Source organism: Drosophila santomea, chromosome 3R, assembly GCF_016746245.2.
Source record: "Drosophila santomea strain STO CAGO 1482 chromosome 3R, Prin_Dsan_1.1, whole genome shotgun sequence".
Lineage (NCBI taxonomy): Eukaryota > Metazoa > Arthropoda > Insecta > Diptera > Drosophilidae > Drosophila > Drosophila santomea.
This window is the reverse complement of record NC_053019.2, coordinates 2,776,328-2,801,194: the sequence shown is the minus strand read 5'-3', so window position 1 is coordinate 2,801,194 and position 24,867 is coordinate 2,776,328. Positions and strand designations below refer to the sequence as shown.

Below are 24,867 nucleotides of genomic sequence, written 5' to 3'. Positions count from 1 at the left end.
ATGTGGTTTTAACAAACTAATTAGCGATCGAACTTGAGGTGGGCCAATATACACATAAAGTAACATATCTATTAAAATGTTTGGCTTATGCTCAATAGTAGCAGGTACATATATGGGTTTCGCCTAGCAGAATATCAGTAAAATAATATATCAAAGTGATTTTAAGGAGTAAATAACGCGGTTTTCATTTTATATACATTTGATCATTGTTTTAGAACTTTGTCCCTAGAAACCAGCTCCTTGAAAATCGCCGTGATCAGCTAATTTATTCACCTTTGTTTGCGTGCTTAGTTCGATTCATGGTGCCCTGCCTATCTGAAAATCCAAAGTCGCATTGATAGCTATATCTGTCTATATGCCAATTTCACAGATGTGTGGGTTTCCTCAGTCGTGTTATCTCATTGAGAACGTTGCTGAACGTGCGTGGGTCAGTTGGGGAGACGACGGCTGATGAGGCAGAGGCGTTAGATCGTCGCAAGTCGCAACTCTCGAGTCGCAAGCCAGATGACACATGGCACGCGCCCAGCGCAGACACAGACGCAAACACAGATACAGATACAGCTACAGATACACGACAGATGCAGATACAAATACAAAAGGCACAAGCTGACAAATAAACAAACCAACAAACAAACATTGCCATCAATGCCATCAAGCCGAGCTTGTGTCTGTTTGTCTGTCTTTTTAGCCAAGGTCCGCGTTTTGCCGTAAATGGTGAAAAGTTTTGTTAGGGCAACTTTTGAGTTACAGCTCTCGCCACGCGTAGGTTGTAATTAAAAGCGTATTGACTGGCAGTGCAACTTGCTTGCTGCCATCCCGCTTCCACTCCAATATATAGACATAAGTGTATCTATGAGATTCACTTGAGTTGTGGCTGTGTGGCTTTCTATTCACTTGTTATTGGTTGGCAAGTCTTTGGATTGCCCTCCGTACTGAAATTGTTTTCTTTTTTTGCCCTATCCGAACTGCCAATGAGGTCTTTGTAGGGTTTTCACTCTGCTTGAAAACGCACTTATTTTCTGCTGCTGCTGCTGCGCATTACGCAAGCCAACTTCATTTTGGTTTCGGCCAAATAGGTGAGAGCCATAAACCAATCGACAAGTGGGCGTCGTCATCGGCTTGGATTTGAGGTGTGAATAAATTTATATACCTATGTCGCATATATACACTTTACATATAATTATTACGAATTAACCGTTTTAATCGTGCTTATGTTTCCCAACCTGTTAATTGTCAGGACATAAAATGTAAATCGAGGCAGAGAGAAAAGTTGAATATTTTTCACCGCCTGTCCGTATAATTCGTTGTAAAATTCATAATAAATAAAATGTGGAGGGAAATATTGTTGTTCAGAGACACAAATTAGAAATTTAAACATTTTGAGACCCTCAAAAAATATTCCATTGGCTGAAATAGAGCGGCGGAGACATGGATTGGGCGGGGAACTCGGCGGGACACGGAGAATCAGAGAAACTGAGAGACACCTCCAGCGCCATTTTTCCCCCTGTGTTGAGAAGTCGGCGAAAAATGAGGTGAGAATTAAATTTGATTTTCGGTTTTTTATTAGTTGTCAGTATTCCAAAACAAGTGCATAAAACTTTAGAAATTAGTAAGATAATTAGTGGCATTAAAAATATTGCAGTGGGTTCCTTGGAAAATCCTGAACTTGATTAGATGGTGACAGTTTATGGCCCGTAAATCTGGCAAGCTTAGGTTGAATTCATGGAGGCTCTACATTTGATTTTTATTTAACAAACTATCTACGTTTGAGTGCTTGAATAAATTAAATAAATAATTGTGGTTGAAAGTTATATATTGCTTGACTTGTTTGGAAGTCAGCACAAGTTTCCAACTGCTTGCTCGTATCGAGGTAATAAGTATAATTTCGATTTGTTTTATTATATATATTTTCAGGATTTTAAGCAAAATGCGATCTAACACTTTCTCTGCGATGTCCAATTTGTCAGTCTCAATTTTGGAAAGCGAAAATCCAAATGTCTGGCAATTGTTTAGCAGCTACCCACAGCCGCAAAGCTGTTGTCTAATTGCAAACTCTATGAGTTTTGTCACAAACATGAATACTCATAAATAATAACTCGGCGCAATCCCAATTAGGAATAAGTCGCTCGACTCAGCCTGATTTGTCTGGTGAAAGTGGGTCAAATAAAATGGCATCTGAAATAGATTGCACGAATGTGTTTGATAAGTACTCATGCGCTATTTATGTTGAACGCTCCTGGTTTTGGCGCACACGAAATACATGGCAATCTTCTAAATATAAAACGCGTGGCTCACTCGAACTATATTTAAAAACGCTTTTCGATGAACATATTTTGCCAAAACAAAAAGAGAGGAATCGAAAAACAAAAGAAATCAAAAATACGTTCGTGCATCTTCATTTTACTATTATTATGGATAGGGAAACGACGCAAAAGAGATTGACAGCGGCCGCCCAAAGGGGGGAAATTGGCTAAAATGCCCAATCAGCTGGCCGAAAATAGAGAAAATAGAGAATATAGAGCGGCAGAGCAAGTACGTGTGCCGCCCAAAGGAAACAAGACCTAAATTGGCCAAAGTCAGCAGGCGGTCTGGCGATGATCTCGCTATCCGCTGGATACGTCAGTAAACAATTAACTGCAGAGAGATGCGAAAGATTCGATAGATGCGAAAGAACCGAAAGATCCAAGGATCCGAGCATCCGAGCATCCGAGCATCCAAATGGCAAATGCCCATCGATCTCACAGGAATGACGTGAAAAGCGCCGCGTGCAAATAGCAAAATAATTACAATATAAATTTTCCACGTCAAGTTCATAAATTCTGTGGCGCTTAATCAGCTCCGCTCGCTTTTGGATGCTCACGTTGATTTCCCCTGTCTATTTATAGGGCTTTGTTATTTTCTACACGCTCGGTCAAGGTAATTTTAGGAACTCACACACTACTTACACTATTTTCCCAATGACGTTCAATTTCGCTTCTTTGGGAGATGGGCGAAAATTAAAAATAGCCTTCACAATGATTGGCAAATCACATGGGTGGAAAAAAAAACCTTTGGCTTTGACTGCATTTTTCGGGCTTTTGTTTTTACCATATCTCCGCGTGTTTTGATGAATTGGGCGTATGCATTTTGCCTCTCGCTGAAAATTCGTTGAATTCCGTATTAATGGCTTTATTTATGGGGCGTGCATGGGCAGCGTTTCTCTTGGCTTTTTTTTTGTTTTTTCGCTTTTTGGATATTTATGAGAGTGTCGTCTCGGCCACAAAAAGTTAATCCCACTAAATGCCTTTGATAGTTTATATTACGATTTGTTGTGCTGGGTAAAATGAAAGATATTGGGGACTTTTAATTTTAGAATTGTGACAAATGCGCAACTTTTTATGGCTGCATATGCCGAATGATCCAAGTTCTCGTTTTATGATTGATTTTCATTGTTTTTCATTTGGCTTAGTGAGATATTTTTCTTAGAAAGCATTTCTTCGGGCTTCACCAATTTTTTACTATATTTATGTATTGCAGAAGATTGCTATGCAGTTCATAGAAATAAGAAATTCTTATTTTTTTAAGTCAAGAACTATTTTGCTGATCCATTCAGCCAAATAGTTTTGGAAATACGATGAAACTTTTAATAACATTTAGGACCATTGCTTCACTTCTTTCATCACTATTAGATAAAACACATTTGTCTGACGTTTTAATGTGAGTTTCCTGACCCTAATTTTCCACTAGCCAGTCGCGAATTATTATGTTTCCTTATCATTTGGCATGAACGTCACAGATTACAGGTAACAGATCGCAGATTAAACTGCGTACGTGTAACCATACAGAACCCTATAGAGATAAGTCGGGCAGCGTCACAGAAACGCTCTGAAAAGCATTGTGCGTCAATCAGCATAATATACACGGATATATAGATGTCACACGGCTAAATATAGGCAGACAGTGTGTCGTATACCTTATAGCTGTTATAGCTGGCGATATCGGGGAAAATATATCCGTTTGATTAAAGGCACAAAGGGGGCCTGGCAACCGGGCAAGCCGAATGCGAACCAATTTCCAATACTGTCAGCTGCTAATGAGCAGATTCCTTGGCCTCAAAGTGCTGGGGAAAATATGTGTGAGGAAATGTCTTTTGGGCTCTCGGTTCTTGGTTCGGTTCTTGGGGGCATCCGTGACACACTTCGCAGTTGCATCATTAATTTTCAGTTTTCGTTTCGCCTTTTCCATCTCAGCCATATGGATTGGATGGCAGTCCCTCGCATCTTGGGCTAATGACACAAAACTATCTGCTTGTGGGACAATGGGCCAAGGCGCACGGCACACGGCATACGGCATAAGGCACACGGCTAGAGAACAAATTTCGTCGTGTTTTCGCTGCCTGATTGCCATTAATTTTATATCTATAAAGATATATATCCCAGCGATGAAAGGAGAGAGGAGAGCTGGTCCGAGACATTCCCGATATATCTTGTAATTTTTAATGTTCGCAGTGTTGTCGAGTGGAATCTTTGATCAAAACTGAAGTGTGTCACGTCGTTGGTGCTGGGTGTTTTTATTGATTTAGTGGCCCATTTCCTTGTTTCCTCCGCTTCCTTTCGGTGTATTTTTAGAGACCTCTTCCCCCATGTCGAACCAGAAATTGCAAGCCTATAATTAGCCGAAAAATCTGTGGAGCACAGACATATAGATGGGCCTTGTTTACTTCGCACCCCCACACATTTATTCGGCTTGTGTTTGGATTTGTTTAGATGGCAGCGACGTCATAGTTGTGTTTTCCTCGAGACTTTCAAATTCTCATGAACTTGACGTCGGCAAATAATTAGCTGAAAGCATTTCGCTTGTTGTTCAATAATAATCAGCAACTAATACTCGTCGTTACGTGAAACGATAAAAATAACTCGCGTGGGTTATATTTAGCCGCAGATACGAATGCTCATGGAATCGGAACTATAAATGCGTTTGTCTATATAGTTTTCATCTCTTGGCTAAGCCAAACAAATTGGGCGGAATAATGAGAAGTGAAAGGAATCTAGAACTAGAATCTAGAATATACAGATGTGTGCAAAGATATATTTTTTGGTGGCTGATTCTCCACCTCCTGCGATGGCCAATACAATTCTGATGTATATGTATCTGTTTGGGCTTCCATGGTACGTTTTCATCATTTTTCATGGCGGAATGTCCGGGGTGAATGTGTCGTCGTCTACGAGTCAGGCAGGTCTCCATTGGGGCCACATAAATCCCTTCAAATGCCATGACATGTAAATATTTTCCGAGTCTTATGGCCGCAAAAGCAACAGCTACAGCAACAGGAACAACAACAAGCCGAACAACTCTCTTGACTTGCAGAGCGCTTATAAAATATAATTTCATTCTATAAGAAAAATGCAAAGTGACAACATAATTCGCCAGTTTATCATAATCAAAATACGCCTACATTGTTCGCCTTATTTTTTGTAGTTGTACTCTTTTTTTTGCTTTCCTTACTCTGGCATGCAAAAACACTTTACTGGCACGCTTTAACAACAAAACCACAATGACACACAGGGACGAGTGTCAGACCAAGTTGTGCAAAAATAACTTAAAATAGTTTTTTGGATCTCGGTGCTCTGCACTTCGTTTCATCGCTCCCCTGCACTATTTTCTCTATCCTCTATAAGGTACATGAAATTTCTTTTGACCCAACTGACAACTTTTTCAAATGAAAATACTCTTGCGAAAATCAGATACATTACTCCTTGATTTAAGATGTATTTGGGAGCTATGAAGTTTTGTTTATTAATAATTTTGTATTAATAAATAATATAAAATATATATATTTTATTCAGAAGTGAATAAAACGGTGCATTCGTGTTTAAAAGGTATAAGGTTAGAGCCATATTTATTTAATTTAAAATCGAAGTACCCTTACTTTATATCTAACGATCAACTGTATCAAAAGGAATACTTGTAGTGGTTAATACTTAGAGTATACAACTCTCGACCTATCCAACTTCAAAGACGTCTCCTTGTTGATTTAGACTTGATTTCGGACACTAATCTGTTTGCTCCTGGTCTAATGTTGATAATCTCACGGCAAATTAATGCTGAACACGAAGTGGAAAAGTCTTAACACGCATCACTATGAATCATTGCGAATGTAGTTCTTAATTAACAGCGAATTGTTGGATGCACCTAGCGGCGAGGACAGCGATATATGAATGTGTCTCAAGATCTCACTTCATGCCACGAGTTTCCAGTAAAATCGAAAGAAACACAAAAAACCCGAAAGCTTTTTAACGAAATGTCAGACACTTAAAAGTGTAATTTCATTTTGGCACTCTTTAAGCCGATGTCGAAAAACAGGTCAAGTAACAAAGTGATTTTAATGCTCAGACACTGTACGAGCATATTATACAATTCATAAAAGAGTCCCATCCAAATTTGGTTAAAAGTAGGCACCACAAATTTAGTGTCTGCTGGTTTTTATTTTTTCAACCATCATCTCGCCGTTTCGGCATTATCGGTATTTCGGTTGTTTTGCTTGGCTCCCTTCGACTGGTCTTAACCAATTTTGGGCAAACTTTGTGATTTGTGCTTAATTGCGGTTTCGCTTCTCTCCCTCTCAGCACACCATGTATGGTAACATTTGTGTCGAGAGCGGTGAAAACAAGTTAATAATTTCATGGCTGGCTTAATCATCGTTAGCCACGTCAGGTTCTCAACCGACTATTTTTAACTAAACATTTCACCATGCAAACGTGTTGCGACTCAGTCTGGGAAGATTCTGCCATTTAATTTGCTTTTGAATTAAAGGCTTATGCCTATGAACAAAGCAAATGATTTTTGGCTTACGGACAAACATGCTTTATGCAACAATTATTTAAAAAAATTGTATCTTTATTGTATGTAAATGTATCTTTAACTTAAAATCTTGTAAAAATTCGATCTTGAAATATTTCCTTAAGCTAACAAATATATTTATATGCAGAAATGTGTATTACTTATTTATTAATATTCCTCAGTCTCTTTCACAAGCCCCCAAAAGGCGTTACATTTTTAAAAATTACACTTCACACTCTTTGTTGGCCCTCAATTACTGTAACTATTTTTATCGCCGCGATGTCAACTGTACAGCCGTCTAACGAAAATTTACGAGACGCGCAACTTTGTTCGCCTCCCGCCCAACTGCGTCAAACGGAATTCTGTGAAAGTGAAAATGGGGGAAAAAACCAGGCGCAGACACAGACATCTTTAAAATTCCACCTGTTGTGTGAAACTTTCCGCAGTCAAGGACATTGTAGGGCCTTGCTTTCGTCATCGCAAGCTTCCGCAAACACACCGATAGGCGCGCACGCACACATCCACAGAATGGCGACGCAGGCGCCCTGTTAAGTATGCTATAAATTGCCGCATTCATTCATAAAAATTCACCGGGCCCACAAAAAAGTTTACGCAAGCCGGAGAAAGCGAAATACCAAAAGAGAGAAAGAGAGAGACAGGAGGATAGAGAGAAGGTTGGGGAATTCGCAGGAAAACAGTGCCGGCAATGTTTAGCTCTATCGATTTTCGAACTTTCCGGTCCTAGAGAAAGTGAGTGACTTTGAACCGAGAAATGTTTTCCACACGTGGCACTCGGTTCAAAATGCACTAGTTATTATCCCAGGCACTGCTTTCATATAATAATATTGTGTTTTTTTTAATATTTTTCCTACCGGTTGACAGGCAAAACCGGTAAGCATTTATCATCTTTGCCGTCGACGTACTCGTCGCTCAACCAACCCGATTCCTTTGCAAAGGCCTTGCCAAGAAGGCGTTCAAAATTAAAAGTCGCTCAACTGCGGCATAAAAACCTACAAGCAACAAAAACAACAAAATGCATTGCGCAAATGCGAATGATATTAAAATGAAAAGTTTGCCAAGTAATAAACTGATAAAGAGGCGACGTCTGCGCCCGACGTCGACATATCGCAAGAGGGTAACTTATAAAACAACATGGCGCTGGCTTTTGATACCCTCACATGCGGAGACCTACGAACGGGTGATTGTATCCTTTAAAGTCGGTTTGTTATATATAAAGATAGTAAACGAAGTCATGTTAAAATCAAGACGTTCTAATTGATCGTTTTAAGCTATATCATGCCAACCAAAATGAAAGACATCGAACATCAACTCTAAAATATTTCCATATTTCATAAGAATCTGGTAAGTGCTATTATTATGATTAGAATTAGCTAAGAAATAATTCTAAATGTTTTAAATATTTCAGTGGTAATGTATGGCTATACGTTACATTGCCCCACCTCGATGGTTTTTCGATGCTTTGCAAGGACATTTTTAGTTCGGCCATGGGGAAATTGAGTTTTCCTTTCATGTTATTAATACACACACGCACTTATGCCGCGATCCAGTTGTTTTCGTTGCTGTGGCAGTGTGACTGCCTCGTTGCAGCAGATAAATGTAAATTATTATGTCGTAAATTTGTTGACTGCCATGTTTGTGGCTGCAGCCTCACACTGACATGGTCGAAAGAGTAAAAATATAAAAAAGAACCAACTCCAAACAGCCAACAACAATGCGACTCAACCAGTGCAAATTAAAACCCCTGAAAATGCTTAATAAAATGCCTTGATTGAGTCGCAGTTTGCATAATGTGCTAAAAACAAAAGCTAAAAAATGAAAAAAAGTGGAAAAAGAACGAGGTAATAAGAAATATTGGGTAGAAATACATATTGAGCCTGGGCGAACCGGATGCCTAAGATAGGCAGCAACACGTTGATTTATTTGAGTCGGCACACGACCAGACGACAATCACATACGCATCTAGAGTGGCAAAAAGTGCAAGTTGCTAGTTGCAAGTTGCAAGCGGCCAGTTGCAAGTTGGCGTGGGGGCCAAAATGGCGAAGAGGCGTTCCAGATCGAAGCGTGCCAAAACGCCTCCGTCTTAGATTTCTCAGCAGCCTGTGGCGTGTGCCAAGAAGGTTTGCTTCCAACGCCCTTGAACTCATCGCATACTGTATCTCTATCTGTATCTGTTCCTCGTGACTGACCGACATTTGGCAGATCAGCGCCTCAGGTGGGTGGATATGTGAGTCTCCACAACCCCCACAAAAAAAAAAAAAAAAAAAAACGAAACCGGCCACAAACATTTTACGACGTCATCCATACGCTTCCTCTACACTTGTCGATGCCAAGTTCGCACGCAGAATTTTCGCTTTTTGTGTGGAGGTGGAGGTGGAGGAGGAGTATATGGCCCCACGTGATCTGCGATCTGCGGCTGAGTCGCGTGCCACATTGTCCTACACACCGACACATGGGTCACTCACTCGCACACTGAACTTGCTCCATAAAAAGAAGGCAGCTCGACAAAACGAAAAAAAAAGCAAACAGCTAGCAGAAACGTAACCGATCTGCCAGAGAATGGAGGCGTTTGCCAATTTAGCTTGGAAAGTGGGTGCACTTAATATGCACACTGTGCTTAGGCGCTATCAATTTTCGTCTAGTGGGGGTGTGGGAACTTTTTGGCATACGCCGCCTGCTGGCTTTTTGAATTATCACACATAAATTTCACACACAAAGTAGTTTGGCCCGACTGCAACCGCCCACCCAGCATAACGGACCCCAAAACAAAGCCGATGCGATCCGGAACCCCGAAAAACCTGGGCGAGATCGCCTTTAATTTAATTAGTTGCGCGTGCGACAGCCTCTCCCGATTTTCTGGGATCTTCGAGCTGCCGGTTGGCGTTGCCCATTGCCCAGGGTCCATGCTTCCATGCTTCCATGCTTCCATGTCTCCATGCTTTCATGCTCCGGTTGGAACGCCTTGTTATTTATGCGTCGCCTTCTTTATGGCTTCCCATATAAATTCTCATTTCGCTTGTCATCATTTTCCGTCCGTTCGCTGGGTTGGTATCCATTTTCTGGGCGCGTTCAACTGATGCGTTAAGTGCATGGAATTTGGCTGCGAGTTGAGGATCGCTTCAGCAAATTACGAGTATGTGCATCTCGGCCGATTAGTTTAGGGGTGGCAAGTGGTCAGTTAGAGCAATTGAACTTGACATTCAAATTGGGCCCCTCATTGGTCATTTTAAAGTAGGAAAATGAGAATTTCCCAAATGATAATTTTATTGTCTTCAAAAATAAGATAAGGAATCATATTCAAAGCATTAAAAAATAATCAATGTGCGTCGGCCGGGAATCGAACCCGGGTCAACTGCTTGGAAGGCAACTATGCTAACCATTACACCACCGACGCCACATAATCTTCGCGAGCTAATCACTGCATGAAAACTAAGTACAGACAACTAGTTGGAAAAACTACATTGACAACTACATCTGCACTATTAAGGCAATATTTGCCTAAAAGTACTAGTGATTTATGGTTTTTATGGGGTGGCTAGCCTTGGCAGTAAAAGTGTCGAATCATTTCTCTTCCAGCCTTTTTAATTGGTTCTGTTTAGTAGGCTCTTTCCTCGGCGGCGACAGGGAACACTTTGTGAAACTATATTTCTTATGAATATAATTAAATCACATTGAAAACGAATAAAGCTGATCGACTCACAAAGGCAACCAACCGATCCGAACAACATCGGCTTCAACTTGACTTAAGTGTCTGTCACTGGTTGTTATGGTTGTTGTAATGGACGCCCACCCAGTAAATGTCTTTTGCTGTAATAATTTATTATCACATTTACGTCTTGGCATCGCCAGCAATTAATATAAAAAGGAAACGGTGGAAACAGCAACAGCAACAGAAACAGAAAATAGAAAATTAAATGAATGAATCAATCGGGGGGCGAGGGGAGAAAAGCGCCAAGTGATCAATGAACAAAAACCGAGTTGTAGCTCCATCTCCAAAGCAATATCTATCTGTATCTGAGGCCTTATCTTTTGTGTTGGCGTCCGAAACCGCAGAAACAACAATCGGTAGCTTTTGACTTAGTTGGCAAAGCGTTTGCCAATGCAGAAATCCGAAATCAAATTAGCCGCAACACACACTCGCAGTCTGTAGTTTGTAGTTTGTCTTGCGTATCTCGCAGATACAGATACTTGTCGCGTTTGTTGTGCTGTGTGGGTTGCCACAATGGTGTCGACTGTGCTTGGTGCGTAGGTCGCACAACTCGGCAGCACCCTGTATCCGCGGCGCAGAATAATAAAATTTAACAATTTATTGCATTTGTTGCTTTAATTTGTTGTTGTTACTTGCCCGAAAGCAAAACCAGAAAAAAAAGGAAATATTTTTTCATTCACAAAACGGCCGCCGTTGTATGCAAATTAATCGTGTTGTTGTTGCTCTTGTTGTTTTTGCTGTCGATGTTAACATTAGTTTGGCTCTCTGCAGTAGCTGCACTGCCAACTTCGCAGTCGACACACTTGGCAAGCGATGTTCGATGATTGCAACAGCAGCAGCAACACAGTAACTGCAACACCAAACAGCAACCAAATGAATGAATTGGGTTTGTGCCTTCGGCCAGGGCATGTTGTTCGTTGCCGTTTCGTCTCTGCCTACGTGGCGGCTACGTGTTGGCATAAATTATATATTAATGATCTTTGAATGGTGGATTTGAATGGTTATTGGATGGATTAGGAGTTGCTTGTGGAAGATGGAAGCACCAGGACGATTGATAGCAAGTAAATTGTGCATAGTGGTGACGCTGTTAGGAGAGATTGTACTCAAAACTGTACGATTTAATTTTATTTTATTTAATTAAGTACATTTTTTTTTACTTTTTTTTTTAAATTTAGTACTATAATTATTATCATTAAAATGAACTAAAATAATTACTTTTTTGAATATCACTTAGATGTGAATGCTGTAGTTTTGCTATAGATGAAAGCATATTTCATTGAAGATTGAAAAGGGTATTCACCAGCAGCTTGCCTTTTAATTTAAATCTCCACTCGTTTTTTCTGCAATTGCATGCACATTTTATTTATTTAAAGCATTAAACAAAGACACAGACATATGTTCAACTATGGCTGTGGCCCGTGTTGTTTGTGTTCCACTGGCGACATGCAACAAATGTTAGACATTCAATTTGTTGTTGACACTTCATTAGCAAACAAAAAATTAAACGAACGAAGATGCAGCGGCCAAAAACTGGGTTAAATGTTGCTAAAATTAAGCGAGCCAAGCGAGAAGATGCAGCCAGAGGCGAATCAAGATATGGAAAGTACACCCCATTCCATTCCATTCTCATTCCCAATTCCCATTTCCCAGATGCATGACTAACCAAATAAAAGCGAGTATTGGGTTACTAACCAACTGGTCGGGAAGTGAAAGATATTGGAAATGGGTTAGGGGTGGGCACGCGTTGTTAATGAAGAGGTTTTTCCCTTCATTTTACGTTATGAATGAACAAACGCATCGTAGTAAACTGCGCCCACGTCGCATCGATGATGAAATCATGAATGAAACGAGGCTCAAGACAAAACTTTGGAAACCCCAGGTGCCAAAAGGGCACGCGAGTCGTAAATGTGGGCAGCAAATGCAAATTGATGGCCGTGGCCAAGATGTTGATGGCAAGATGCTGCCTCTTGGCCATTAGCCAGGCACACCGGAACCGCATTAGCATGTCTGAGATCCAAAGTCCGTGATCCGAGATCCGAGTTTCGAGATCCGAGAACCGAAACTTAACAAAAATTCGGGTAACCGGAAAGTGCTTTTCCCCGCGCTTTGTCAATGCAAACAAATTGACTGTCAAATGCAAGATTCGTTCAATGAAAACATTTCGAATGCCATCTCAGCCATCAATGAAATGTTTGTGCTGCTCAAAAGCTCAGTGGGTAAGAAATGAACTAATCGACTAGAGAACCGTTTCCTCTATCGGAACTATCATATTTCAGGCGTTTGTCAACGGCTACCATTGTTCGAAATATACGCTTTTCTACTCGGCCTAGAAGCGTTTCTTTAGTTGTTTTGGATCGCCACATGAAAGCGGACGAAGAGTATGTTGTTAAATATGTGAGAAAATGCACATTAATGCGGGGATTATCTTAACGTTTCTTCGGCCATAAAAGTATCTGACACCAGTAAAATCTAAACTTAAGGTTTTTCCTAATTAATTTGCACTTTGGCGCTATTCATTATGGGTCGCAAAATCTTATCCGTGAATGGCTTATTTCCCACTCCTCCGCCGGTTAGAATGCTTTTTTTTGCGGCCGTTACAATTTTACGACTTGCCACAGCTGCAATAACAGTAACAACAACTTTAACAACAACTACAACTAGCACTAACCACTTCCCATGGCCAGGCTGACGTCATAAATGCATGAATGCAAGCCGCGATGACATAAATTGCATTTGAATATTGGCCAACAGCGGAAAAATAGGAAAAACAAACCGTAACCCCCGAGTTTAGGTTGAGCTTTGGTTTTTGCCGCTTGTCACGATGTCTGACAGCTCTGGGGCATTGATCGATTTTTGCTTGGACTTTATGCACTCGATGGGGAGAGAAGGGTAGCACTCTTTGTCACTTGATAAATTATTTGATTTTTGAAGGTGCCAGTAATAGCTGAAAGGACTCTCTTATATTTACATAGTACATATATGAGAAACCATGCTTTTGAATTAATATAATTTAGTCACGATTGTTCCTAAGGAGTTTAGTTTTAAGACAAGGAGTTATGTAAAAAACTATACGAATCAATATATTTATAAATAATTACAAAATTTCAATGTAGAAAGATTTTTCTTTGCATCTATTAATTTTTGCTGTATTACTATATTTTTAAAAAATTTATCAATTAAAAGTGCAGCTGTTCAAACCATTATAAGATTTTCTATACACTGAATATTATAAATGAATTAGTTCTTACTTCTGTGCTTTTTATGGACCAGTAAATTCAGTTTTATTTAGTACTATAAAAACAATGAATATTCATACCAAAAAAAGGATTTGAATATTTCTTTAAAATAAATTCAGAGCTGATTTATAAAGTCGCATCATTACCACATCAGTTGACACTCGCAGCAGCAGCAAGAACTACGGTCGCAACAAGAGCCACTTTAGTATGGACGCGTGGGTTGCTCCATTCATGACGACCGAAAATTCGCTGAATGAATTGCAGTTTTGTATCTCTTTTTGTATACACACGCCACCACCAACAACATGGGCCACATAACGGCATCAAAAGCAGCCAAAAAAATAACAAAATAAAAAACTGAGCAGAAGAAAAGAGAAGAAAGCTAGCAAGTAGTGCACCGGAGGATTAGGGAGTGGTGGGCGGATAAGCGGGAGCATTCAATACGCTGATTGGGAACCAACGACAAAAAGTTAAATAAAACTTGTTGGCGATTTACATAAATCAGCTGCAAATTTGTTCCACTGTTCAAATGCAGTGTCGCCGTCTGTGCGAGCGAGAGGTCCGAGGAAGTGGCAACAGCTTCCACCAACAACTCACAGACGGCCAAAAGCGACAGACAGACGGCCAAAAAAAAATATCCCAAGTCGCGGCAGTGGCCCAAAGTCAACGCGTGTCGCATTTGGAAAAACTTGCTGCTGGCTTGACTTCTTTTACTTTTATTTACCTTATATTAGTCTCTATTTTTGCGGGGGCCTGTTGGCAAAGCTGTTGCTAAGTTTGGTTACATTTTTCCTCTACTTTTTTGGATTAAGTCGGCGGAAAAGGTGAATAGAGAGATAGGCAGGAAATACAGCCATTGCATTGGCATATGTTATGGAAAAAGTTGGTACTTAAAGGGGGAATCTTAACGTCAATATGCCATTTTATAGGCACTTAAGTGATAACTTCAAAAAGTTAAGAAATCGCATTTATCATTGCTTATGCTACAGAGTCTTCATTGCAAATGCTCTCTCCTTTCATCAACTAAACCACATTTGATTTCAACGTAAATCGGAGGAAATAAACATTTAATTTAGATCCCAATGAAAGGGCTCGAAAAACTTTTTAAAAAATGAATTAAAAATTTCGACATACCACGGATAGCTGACTAGAGAGTTTCTGTCAGGTGGAAAGTGCTTTTCAACATCTTTTCGCCCATCTTTAGTGGCCATTTAACCCATCGATAGGCAGATGAGTAAGAGGGGCTGGCTCTGGCCCCACTCCCCCACTAATTGGCCCTCCTGCCCCACAAATTGTCGCGTCTTTCAGGGTTTGACATGGAAGCGAAAATGACAGCGGACAGTTTTCGGCTTTTGTGCTAACGATATGCGTCTGTCCATCAGTTAGCACCAATTGCCAAGGATGATGAGGTGGTGGAGGACGGTGATGCCAAGGGGTTTCGGTTGCCGGCGGATGGAGACGCATAAATCTTGGTGCCACCCGAGGAAAAAGAATCTTAATTTCTTTCTGAATTTTCCTGCGTGCGAGTCGAATGATTTCGAACCATGGCGATATGCGGCATGGTTGAGCTCATTAGAAAATATGCGCGTAATTTGTGAGTTTCGGACTTTGAAAATGGAACGGGGAGCAGCTATTTTCTGATTTGTCTGTTTCCCTCCATTGAAATGTGTCAAGTGGCGTGAGCACACAAAAGCCCCTTGATGATTTCTTTAATGGCACAAGGGGAGGACGCACTGGAAACTTGGCTATCAGACACTGACCACCAATCGAATTTCTCGCAGTCAAAAAAGCTGTGTGTACAAGTATATAGATAAAAAACAAAACACAAATCACAAATCACAAATAACCAAACAACAAGCAGCGGCACTCTGAAAAAGGCAATCCTCGAGTGGGCAGCAAGGCGCGCGCTACGCCCACTAAAAATTCAAGCAACAACTAGATGAGCAATAACACGAAACTTCAAATCACGCTTAACTGCAACAACAACTGCCACCATTTCAACTATAAAAGATATAGCGACATCAGCAAACAGAACAATAAAGAGCACAAGAGCTGATGTAAATTATTTGGCTACCATATTTAGCTGGAAATCTTGCGTGATCTGTGATCTCCAGCGATGATGATGGCTGTGCTGATGGTTGCCCCTGTTTTTCGAGTGGAGTACCCTTGAAGTGCGGCAGGGTATGATGGACAGGCGAGATCTCAATGGAGGAGAGGGGATTTTTCGAAAGCTTCATTTTGAATCGACTTACACAAAAGGCACAAGAGAGAAAATAATTGGTGGCATTTTATAGGAGAGGCTGCCAGTCAATTTATTAATAATTATATGGATATTAATTTTAATTCAGCAATGTATTTAGTTTTAATGGGGTATTTAAACAAACAAGAACCGAGCCTGAATATAATATAATATAATAATTATTTTTGAATGTTTAGTATCTAAGTATGAAATCATTTTATTTCGTTATATCCTTTCTGATCTTCTTTGAAGATCCTTGAGGCTCATATTGTCTTGGTGAAATATAAATGTTTCAAATGATCTTAAAAATGTTTTGCAATGAATTTTTCCCTTTCCTTAATTCGCTTTCTCTTTTATCTTTAATTTTGACCAAAGCCTTCTATTTCCAGCCTGCTGATCCCAATTAGATTTCAAAATCAAGGGCATCCAGAGTTCAGCTCCTCGCATTGCCCCTACGTTCCTTTCGCACTTTTGTCTAAGCCATCTTGGGCAGCCCACGGTGGTAATGGCCACTAACCGCTAACCGAACCACCAGACAACCACCATCAGCAGCTCAAGCGCTCTACACTGAAGCCGTTGGCCAGAAAGTGAAGTAATTTAAAAAAAATATAAAAGGCGACAAACGGACGGCCCGACGACGATGGCGGGATGTTGAGCTGTGACTGACATTTCGCTTCAAAATGTCAGCCGAAAGCTGGAACTGGCTGGTGCCGGCCAAGCACGGGTGATCCAGCCTGCTGGTCGGGGCATGACAGTTCAAATGTGGCCGAAAACACGGCTGAGACGAGACCATTTTGTACCGAATGCGCCATATTTGGGCCCAGCTGTGTGTGAATGTCCATTGAGGTTGTCATGCGACGAGGACCCCCGCGCCGCCAGAAAGAAGAGCGTGATGAAGTGCAGCTGAGCCAAAAAGCTGGGTGCATCATATATGTATGTATCTTATTTTATTTTTTGGGAACTCCACGGCTGAAGTTTATGTGTGGTGCAGCACATTTGAGGCACCGCAAGATGAGCGGGAGTGTGCCTGCTGCTGTGGCGAAGGACTGACTTTGGTCGTTAACCGGAAACCCCCAGCGACAGCCTATAATTTGCAAATTTAATTTGCAACACACGCCAACATGTGACCCCAAAACGGCAAAATGTTATAAATAATGTGCAGTTGCAGCTTGCAGTTTGCAGTATCTGGTGTGCAGTATGCAACTCTCCAGCGGATCGTAGGTGTCCAGTGTGGCTTACCTTAAACTAGAAATGCTCGGCTTATGAATGGAGCTCAGTCTCAGCCTCATGAATGAAATCAACTTTGGGGCTTGGTCTTGCTCTTGGTCCCCCAACACACACACTCACACTCCTCCGCCTGCCACATGTTCGATTGCCTGCTACAGACAACAATTTTTTATGCAAATGAAAAACGCGTTTTGCGGTTTTTCAACGAAAATCCAAGCGATTTCAACTGAACTCCGCTTATAGTTCATTTTTCTATGACTCGTTCGATTTCGCTATATTTACATGATTTTTTCCCGAGGCTTATCTGCGTGGGCTGCCACCAAGTTCCGCCACAAGACAGCGACAGGTTGACCCCCAAGGTGTGGGCGTTATTCTATCGAGATCAAGAGTCTACTTAACCGATAGCGACGGATTAGGATCGCTAAGAGGAGTTTACCATTTATGGCTGTGATTCAAATATGCAAAAATATAATAAAAGTAGGGATTTCCCCTAGTTCCCCTCGGAAAGCTAATAATAACAAGTAGCTGAATGATTTACAACTTACAAAATTGACAAGTTACTATATTCGACATAACTGTCTCATCTCCTTAATGAGATTTAAGCCGAGCTTAAGCCCGAATAAGTCGCTCGTTCTACTCATGCCTTCAGCTTCTGAGTTAGGCTTGTATTTTTAGATTCGCGATGGCAATTTATTCCTACTTAAAAGTTGTCAAAATGCATACACAAATTATAACTTAACTCGAATGCAAACCGCAAAAACCAAAAATCAGCCCACATGCTGTGGCTTTCGATATATACATTTTAGAGTTCCAAATCGATTTGATTTGATTTGGCCAGCGGCGCAGACTTGGCGCCAACTCCCAGACCGCAGGTGACAATGCAAAAAAAAGGAAAACTAATAAAAACCATATAATAATAATCAAGTTGACCTATACGAAGCCATTTGTGGCACACTTTTTCGACCCACACGTATTATGCTAATGTGTCGAACCTAACGCAATTTATGATATGAACCAGTCCAAGTTGTTTATGCTAAACTGGCAATGACGAATCTCCTCGATGGGCTCCTCAAGCCACTAAGCAAACGGTGGGGAAATGGGGGGCCAAGTGCAATCCATCAACTGCATTGTGCCACCAACAAAGCCTGGCCGGGAGCAATCACAATTTAGCCTCCCATGTAAACGGCAATTAAGTTGCCGTCGTTGCAGTCGTGAACTTGTGAACCATTCCAAAAGGCATCATCATCATCAGCATCAGTATCTGCAAGTCTGCTGGTCTGCAGGTCCGCAGATCTAGGAGGAAGTTTGGTTCCATTTCCATGTCCACTGGTTCCTGCAATTAATCGCGGCTCAAGTGGCTCGCTGATTGCAATTAATCTTCATTAAGGCCACCGCTGCAGATTCGAACTGCGCGTTTCGTTTCTTTAGAGATGTCCTTTGGCCCAGGCATTTGACACAGGTCTCCTACTATTCCCTCTCCGAAAGTGCCTGACCGAGCTGAACAACTTATCCTTACAAACCAATTTGGTGATCGTGAGGTGTTGTTGTCGTTCGCCAAAACCACAACAGCAGCAGCAGCAGCCGCGACACCAACTGCAACAGCAGCCGCAGCAGCAACATCGCCAGGTGACCGCACAGCAATCACCTTAATTAAACATTAGGCAAGCCTCGCTGAGTGCCAAGCTTCTGGAGATTGTGTTTGAGCTTGGCTTGGCTTCCTTGGTTCGGTTTGGCTGACTTGACTGCTGTGGTGTGGTCCATGTCAGCGATTTCCGTTCGGCACAAGGTAACAAAGGTTGTGCTGCACAGTGGTTCGAGCTCTGGCCAAACGGAGGTGCAAAGATCAACAGATCGTCAAAAGACACTTTCAAAAAAGACAAGGCTGAGTGCTTACTTGCATCCTCGGTCAGAATCTTCAGTTGAAGAATCCAAATAAATTTGATACTTGGTTAAGCAAAGGGTTAGGTTATAAGTATTAATGAATCATCAGTTATGATTGATATTCTGTTAAGCAAAGGTCACAGGTTGAAAATAATAAGCAAATTCCATCCTTCTCCTAATTGGCACTCATTAGTTACTGAATGATAAGCTTGCTGTCTGGGTAAAAAGTCACAATTTAATTAACTTGTAATTCTGCAAGCAAATAATCAATTTATATTGAATAACTAATATCTTATTTTAAGAAGGTCCTGCATTACAGCTCAACTGCCAGGAAACCAAAGGAAGCCACTGCCTTTTCTCAGCTATCAATTCTTCCAGCAATCCAAGACTTCTCCCTAAGAACTTCACCATAGAACTTGCGGACATTGCGAAGTTCGCAATACGAACCAGTGTGCCATGTGTGCACTGAGCCCGGATGGCTGCCTTAATTTTCTTGCAGTTTTCTTGGCTGTTGGCTTTCATTCCTTCGTGTTTGTTGTCGACGGTGTCAACGTCGCCTCTCGTTGACAAATGCTGAAAGGCTTTGTGTGCGAGTGAGTCTGTCTGGGATTTTCATTGGAAAACGTGGAACGATCACCCAGGTTGATTTGACAAAAGGAGGCGAAAAGGAGCCGAGTGATATAAAATGAACGGGTCACGTTATTAATTGGTTAACCCTTGCCCAGAGATTTATGAATATTGATTGCCGGTGAAGTGCAGCAGCCATGGCTTGCAAGATCGCAAAAGTGCCAGCTGCATTTGGCCCTGGGCTGCAGTTCGCTCCCAGATTGAGTCAGCTTCCTGTCGATTAAGGTCACTCAGTCAGCTAGTCTTGAATGCCAAATGCTGAATACTGAGTACTGAACACTGAATACTGAATGCCCCTCGGTCAGTCGGGGTCATTTCCTGGCTAATTAGTTGCCATGAGAGATTTGTTTTTTATTCTTTCCTCTGATACTACTATTGTTTTTTGCCTGCTCTCCATCGGCAATTAAGCGCCGTCGCATATTTATGATATTAATTAATTAAGACAATTTGTGTGGCGTGTCTTTTGCTGGTGGAGGAATACGAGAACCGCGATGGGCTTGCCTTTAATTTGCCATACATGGCATTGGATCCCAGGAGAGCGGAGTTGTAAGCGATCTAACTTTGGATTGGAACTTTGATCGCTTTGTAATCGCTGAAGCAGAACACGTTTTGAAAATCGTTGAAAATGCCGAGTTTGGCTTTCTTACAAAACATTTTGTGAACTTTTCTAGAGCGTTCCAATACTATGAAATGTTTTGTGCCAGATTAGTAGTACATTCATATATAAAGCTTGTAAAATGACACTTAAATAATATTTATATATAATGAGTAATACACTAGCAATTCAAGTAATGATTAAAAATGTTAAAATTGTCATACATTGTTAGTTAATTTCTAAAGACTCTCAACTGTAAGAGTGATAATACGATGAGCTAGCTACCTATTCTTTAAAAAGAGATGAGAATAATTTCCCTATTTAAGTATCTTCAGCCCTATGATCCGCACAAATTGCATTAGTGCAATCCCTTCCGCTTCACGCTTGACACCCAATCGCTTCGCAGACGAAATTTTAATTGAATTCGAAGCGGAAATAGCGCCGTTAGGCCTCGATCGGAGCCGCAAGACATACTCGTACACGTATAACATATAAACATATATAATTCAATTTGTACGCACTGCGAAGCGCTTCTCAGCCAACGTGCCAACGTGGCCAGCATTGACACACTTTGGGTGGTCTTGGCGGGCTGACTTTATTTTGGCAAGCCGGCTGAGAACCCCAAATGGGAGCAACTGCACCGAAGGAAGATGCAGCCACATCACGTCGAATCCGAGGCGAGTAATCGATGAGACGTGCGATGGAAGCCCACCGATGGGCAGCGGTGTTGCACGCACTCATGCATGTGCCACCTGTTGAAAGGGCGCAGCCGGAGCAAAGTCGAGGGGACTCCGGACGAGGCACTGCACCATTTGCAGCTGAAATTTCAATTTCAGCCTTTTGGCAGCGTTTCAAAAGAGCGAAAATACTGACTGAATGGCCGGCCGGCCGTCCGAACGAGCAACTCAAGTAGACGGCGGGCGCCAAGGCGCCAGCGAGCGGCATTAAAGTGCGCGAAAAATCTCATTTTATTTCTATTTTATTTATTGAGCCATTAGAGAGGGGCGCAGGAGTTTCGCCTGTCAGCTCATTCACAGATTAATTTTGGCAATTTATAGCCGGCGAGATAGTTTTTGAGTAACTGCATCATGGACATATTTGCAGCATGGAGTGCGCAGGCAGTGAGTTATGTAATGAGTGGGGAACGGGGAATGGGGGACGTCGGATCGCCAATTTTTGACTCCCATGTTGGCGACAGACTAACAGAAATGTCACGATACCCTAGGAAATGTGCCGTCCGGCGTGAGTTATTGATCGGTATTTTTGGGGACGGGGGCAATTGGGTAGATTTCAAGCCACCAGAAATATTGGAATTAAATGCAATGACTTCAATTGCTGATTGACACCAAACATGGAGGAATTTTTTTTCCATTAATGAACGATTTAATTTCATTTTGAATGGCCTAATACATTGAAGGCTAAGACTTGCGTTGCTGTTTTTTGTTCAGCGCTTTGTAAGTCGGTTTCCAGGATATATTATCTCAGACCACTACAACCTGAGAAGACCTCTTCATTTTAGATTATGGTGAAGATGAATATTGAACATAAGAAAATCGCGTCAGACTTATCACCATGGAAACTATATAGAAATGTGCTAGGTTTGTGGAATTGTGCTTTAATGAGCAACTTGATACCAACTAGAAGTAATCATAGTTAATAATTTATTTGGTGAAGTGTCAATCCTGTACATCCTCAACAAATCCTCTTTTGTAAAGCAATAAATTAAAGTAAACTAAAAATGTATTCATCTTATCCAACTACTACTCCAACCAACTACGTTCCAATTGAACACGTTATTAGGGCGTGAGTGGAGGACTCACCTGAGCCATTGCTGCCGAACCAGAGGGCGACTAGGTCCTCACCTGGCGGCGTATGGTGGTGATAGGGATTGCCGTACAAGTAGGGACTCGGGTAATCGAGCAGGACACGACGCGAGCCGGGCGAGGAGGACTCGGCTGGAGGGTCAGATATAGGTATATTGGAGTAATGATGGCTGATCTGGGAGGCTATAATGCGCGCGGAAGTGAGTCCTTACCCTGAACTAGTTGAGCAGCATACTCGGTGGCCTTTTGCAGATTAATTCGCGGTCGCGGCTTGGCAAGAATTTGTTGTGGCTGCTGCTGTAGTTGCTGCTGCTGCTGCTGCTGCTGCTGATGTTGATGCTGATGTGGTTGCACTGCAGTATTTTGTTGTGGCTGTTGAACGGATGGTTCGGTTGTCGAAGGATTATTCGCTGCCGCGGCTGCTGCCGCCGATGAGTCCAATAGTAGTTGTTGAACCTGCAGTATGTCTACGTACTCATCCAGTTCCACTGACGGCTGTGGTGCTGAAGTAACTTCAGAGGTGGCCGTCGACGGGTGGTGAAGTGGTGGTGCAGCATTCGCAGTCTGATAATAGCCGAAAGTGGGTCCGGATGCTGGAGCACTGGGCACCGCAATGGGTGGTGCGGGTGGTGGTGCAAACTGGAGTGGATTGCGACTGAGTCCCAGCAAAGGAGTTGTGGGTGTATTTAAGGAATCCTGTGAAGTGGCAGACCCGGGAATAGTTCCTGCTTCTTCTGGTACTAGAGTGAGATTTTGTCCGGATAATCCTGGTGAAGTGGTGGCTCCAGCTGACGGGGATCCGGACGAAGTGGCTGAAGGATGCTGTTGGCTGCCTACAATCAGTTCATTTTGACGCCGCATTGTCAGCAACATTTTTGTGGTTTTGCGCGTTGCACGTCGATCGGTACGAAAATAAAAGAAAATATGCGGAAAACAAAAAACTGAAAATCAAACTTATTAGCCGAGACTCCATTTGTTTGGTGAACGATCACTTTTTTGTTAATTTAATTAATTGGCACATTTTGTTCACTTTGTACTTTGTTTACTTATTTTGCTGCTTGATTGATTTGTTTGAAAGATCAAATCAGTCTTGTTCCATTTACTTTTATTGTATCTTGAATTGAATGAAGTTGTCGCAAAAGCTGAAAGGAAAGAATATAGATTTTTAATATTTTAACCAAACATAACTTATTCTAGACAAATTAAAACAAACTTAATGTCTCGTTTACCTCTTCTTAAAATTTCGGGTTTCAGTTTACTATAATTACATTTATTTATCTAAATATAACACGAAAAACATTTATAAAATCGTACACTACAGTTGATAAACACTTAGATTTTGATAATCACAATAAGACACTCAGAAAATGATTAATATACATATTTTCTTAAAAATTGACGCTCAAAAATACACATTCAAATAGATTTCAAAAATGTTGGCCAAAAATATGCCTTGTATATTTTCACTTTGCCGTCGGCAAATTTGTTTTTTTAGCTTTCTCAGCTTTTATTTTCTGGCACTCAATGTTTGCCAAAAAATCCGTCGATCGTGTTTTACTCCGCTGTTTGTGCCCTTGCTTAATATTTAATAATAATTTTTGATTTCGAAAATGATTTTGATTAATTAGTTTTGACCAGACGCGCGCGATTTAGTTATTTCGATTTATTTTGGCAAAAGTGGCGAGACGAGCCGTCGAGCCGTCGAAACGCTACTGGCGCGAGCGGTGAAAATTGAAAATGAAAATGGGAAACTCGGGCCATCGGTGAAAAAATCATGAAAACAACGGCAAATCGGCTGCGTCGGCGTCGGAAGCATCGGAAAATGCCTGAAAATGTGTGCTTAGCTTTTGGCCATCATCATCTATTTGCCGCCCGAACGCTGTGCCTCTGTCTGCGTGTAACTTTGATTCATATTTGTACTAAAGCATCTGCTGGCTGGCTCTCGTTCCTGGCCCACACACACACATTTCTCTTATTTTCTCCACCGATTTTCCCGGCCGTGAATGTGTGTGGGCGGCTCTGTGAGAGTGAAAAGCAGCATTTACGATTTCGAGCTGAGCAAATGTCAACAATTGTGGGTGGCGGTCTGCTGGGAGAGAGTGTGAGTAGCAATGAGCATCGCTGAGATGGGGGAACCACTAAATAAGTGAAAATACCACTTGGTGCGGAGCGGAAAATGTGCCACTGAACTTGCCAAAAATCTACGCAATAGTTGTGCATTTTGTGTGTGCGTGTATTTACCAAACGTATTTCGCTTATCACCAGAGATAAGCTCTACGATATTCGGCTTTCACTTTTCGTGGCCATTGGCGTCATCACTCAGCGTATGAGTAATTTATGTTAATAACTCATACGCCCGGTTGTATCTGATCCTTTGACAGGGATTCTGAGTTCAATAAAACTACTAAAAAATTGTATCTTGCTTACATTAAATTTAAGCTTAATGCTGCATTAAAATGATAAAAACTATTTTTTTAATTCATTCATTAATATTATTTTCTTTAATAACTACATAATTGTTCTGACATTTAAAATGATGAGTCCTTTACCGAACTAGCAGCCTTAGGCCAATTCGAAACGAAATACATGAGTTTGAATTAAAATCGCCTGAGAATCTTCTTCTTAGAAATAAATATGAAGCAATTGAACTTATCAGATGGCGGTACAGAAGTTGTTTACTGAAGGAAATCCTA

The 24,867-nt window shown here is 41.3% G+C and overlaps 1 protein-coding gene and 1 non-coding gene across 4 annotated transcripts in view; both read right to left on the bottom strand.

Moving 5' to 3' along the window:
• The window catches only part of LOC120452858 (AF4/FMR2 family member lilli), a 42,332-nt gene that overhangs the window by 14,212 nt on the left and 3,253 nt on the right, over positions 1-24,867 (bottom strand). For 2 of the 3 annotated variants that reach the window (XM_039637298.2, XM_039637300.2), the window contains exons 2-3: positions 22,387-23,316; positions 22,172-22,306 (exon numbers count right to left, since the gene is read on the bottom strand). In XM_039637298.2, the coding sequence (XP_039493232.1) occupies positions 22,172-22,306; positions 22,387-23,047 (796 nt within the window). In that variant the 5' untranslated portion in view covers positions 23,048-23,316. The remainder of the gene's footprint in view (positions 1-22,171; positions 22,307-22,386; positions 23,317-24,867) is intronic. The other variant, XM_039637299.2, reaches the window with a different exon arrangement.
• On the bottom strand, positions 10,160-10,231 carry Trnag-ucc. The gene has a single exon. It is a non-coding gene; the product is annotated as a tRNA-Gly (tRNA).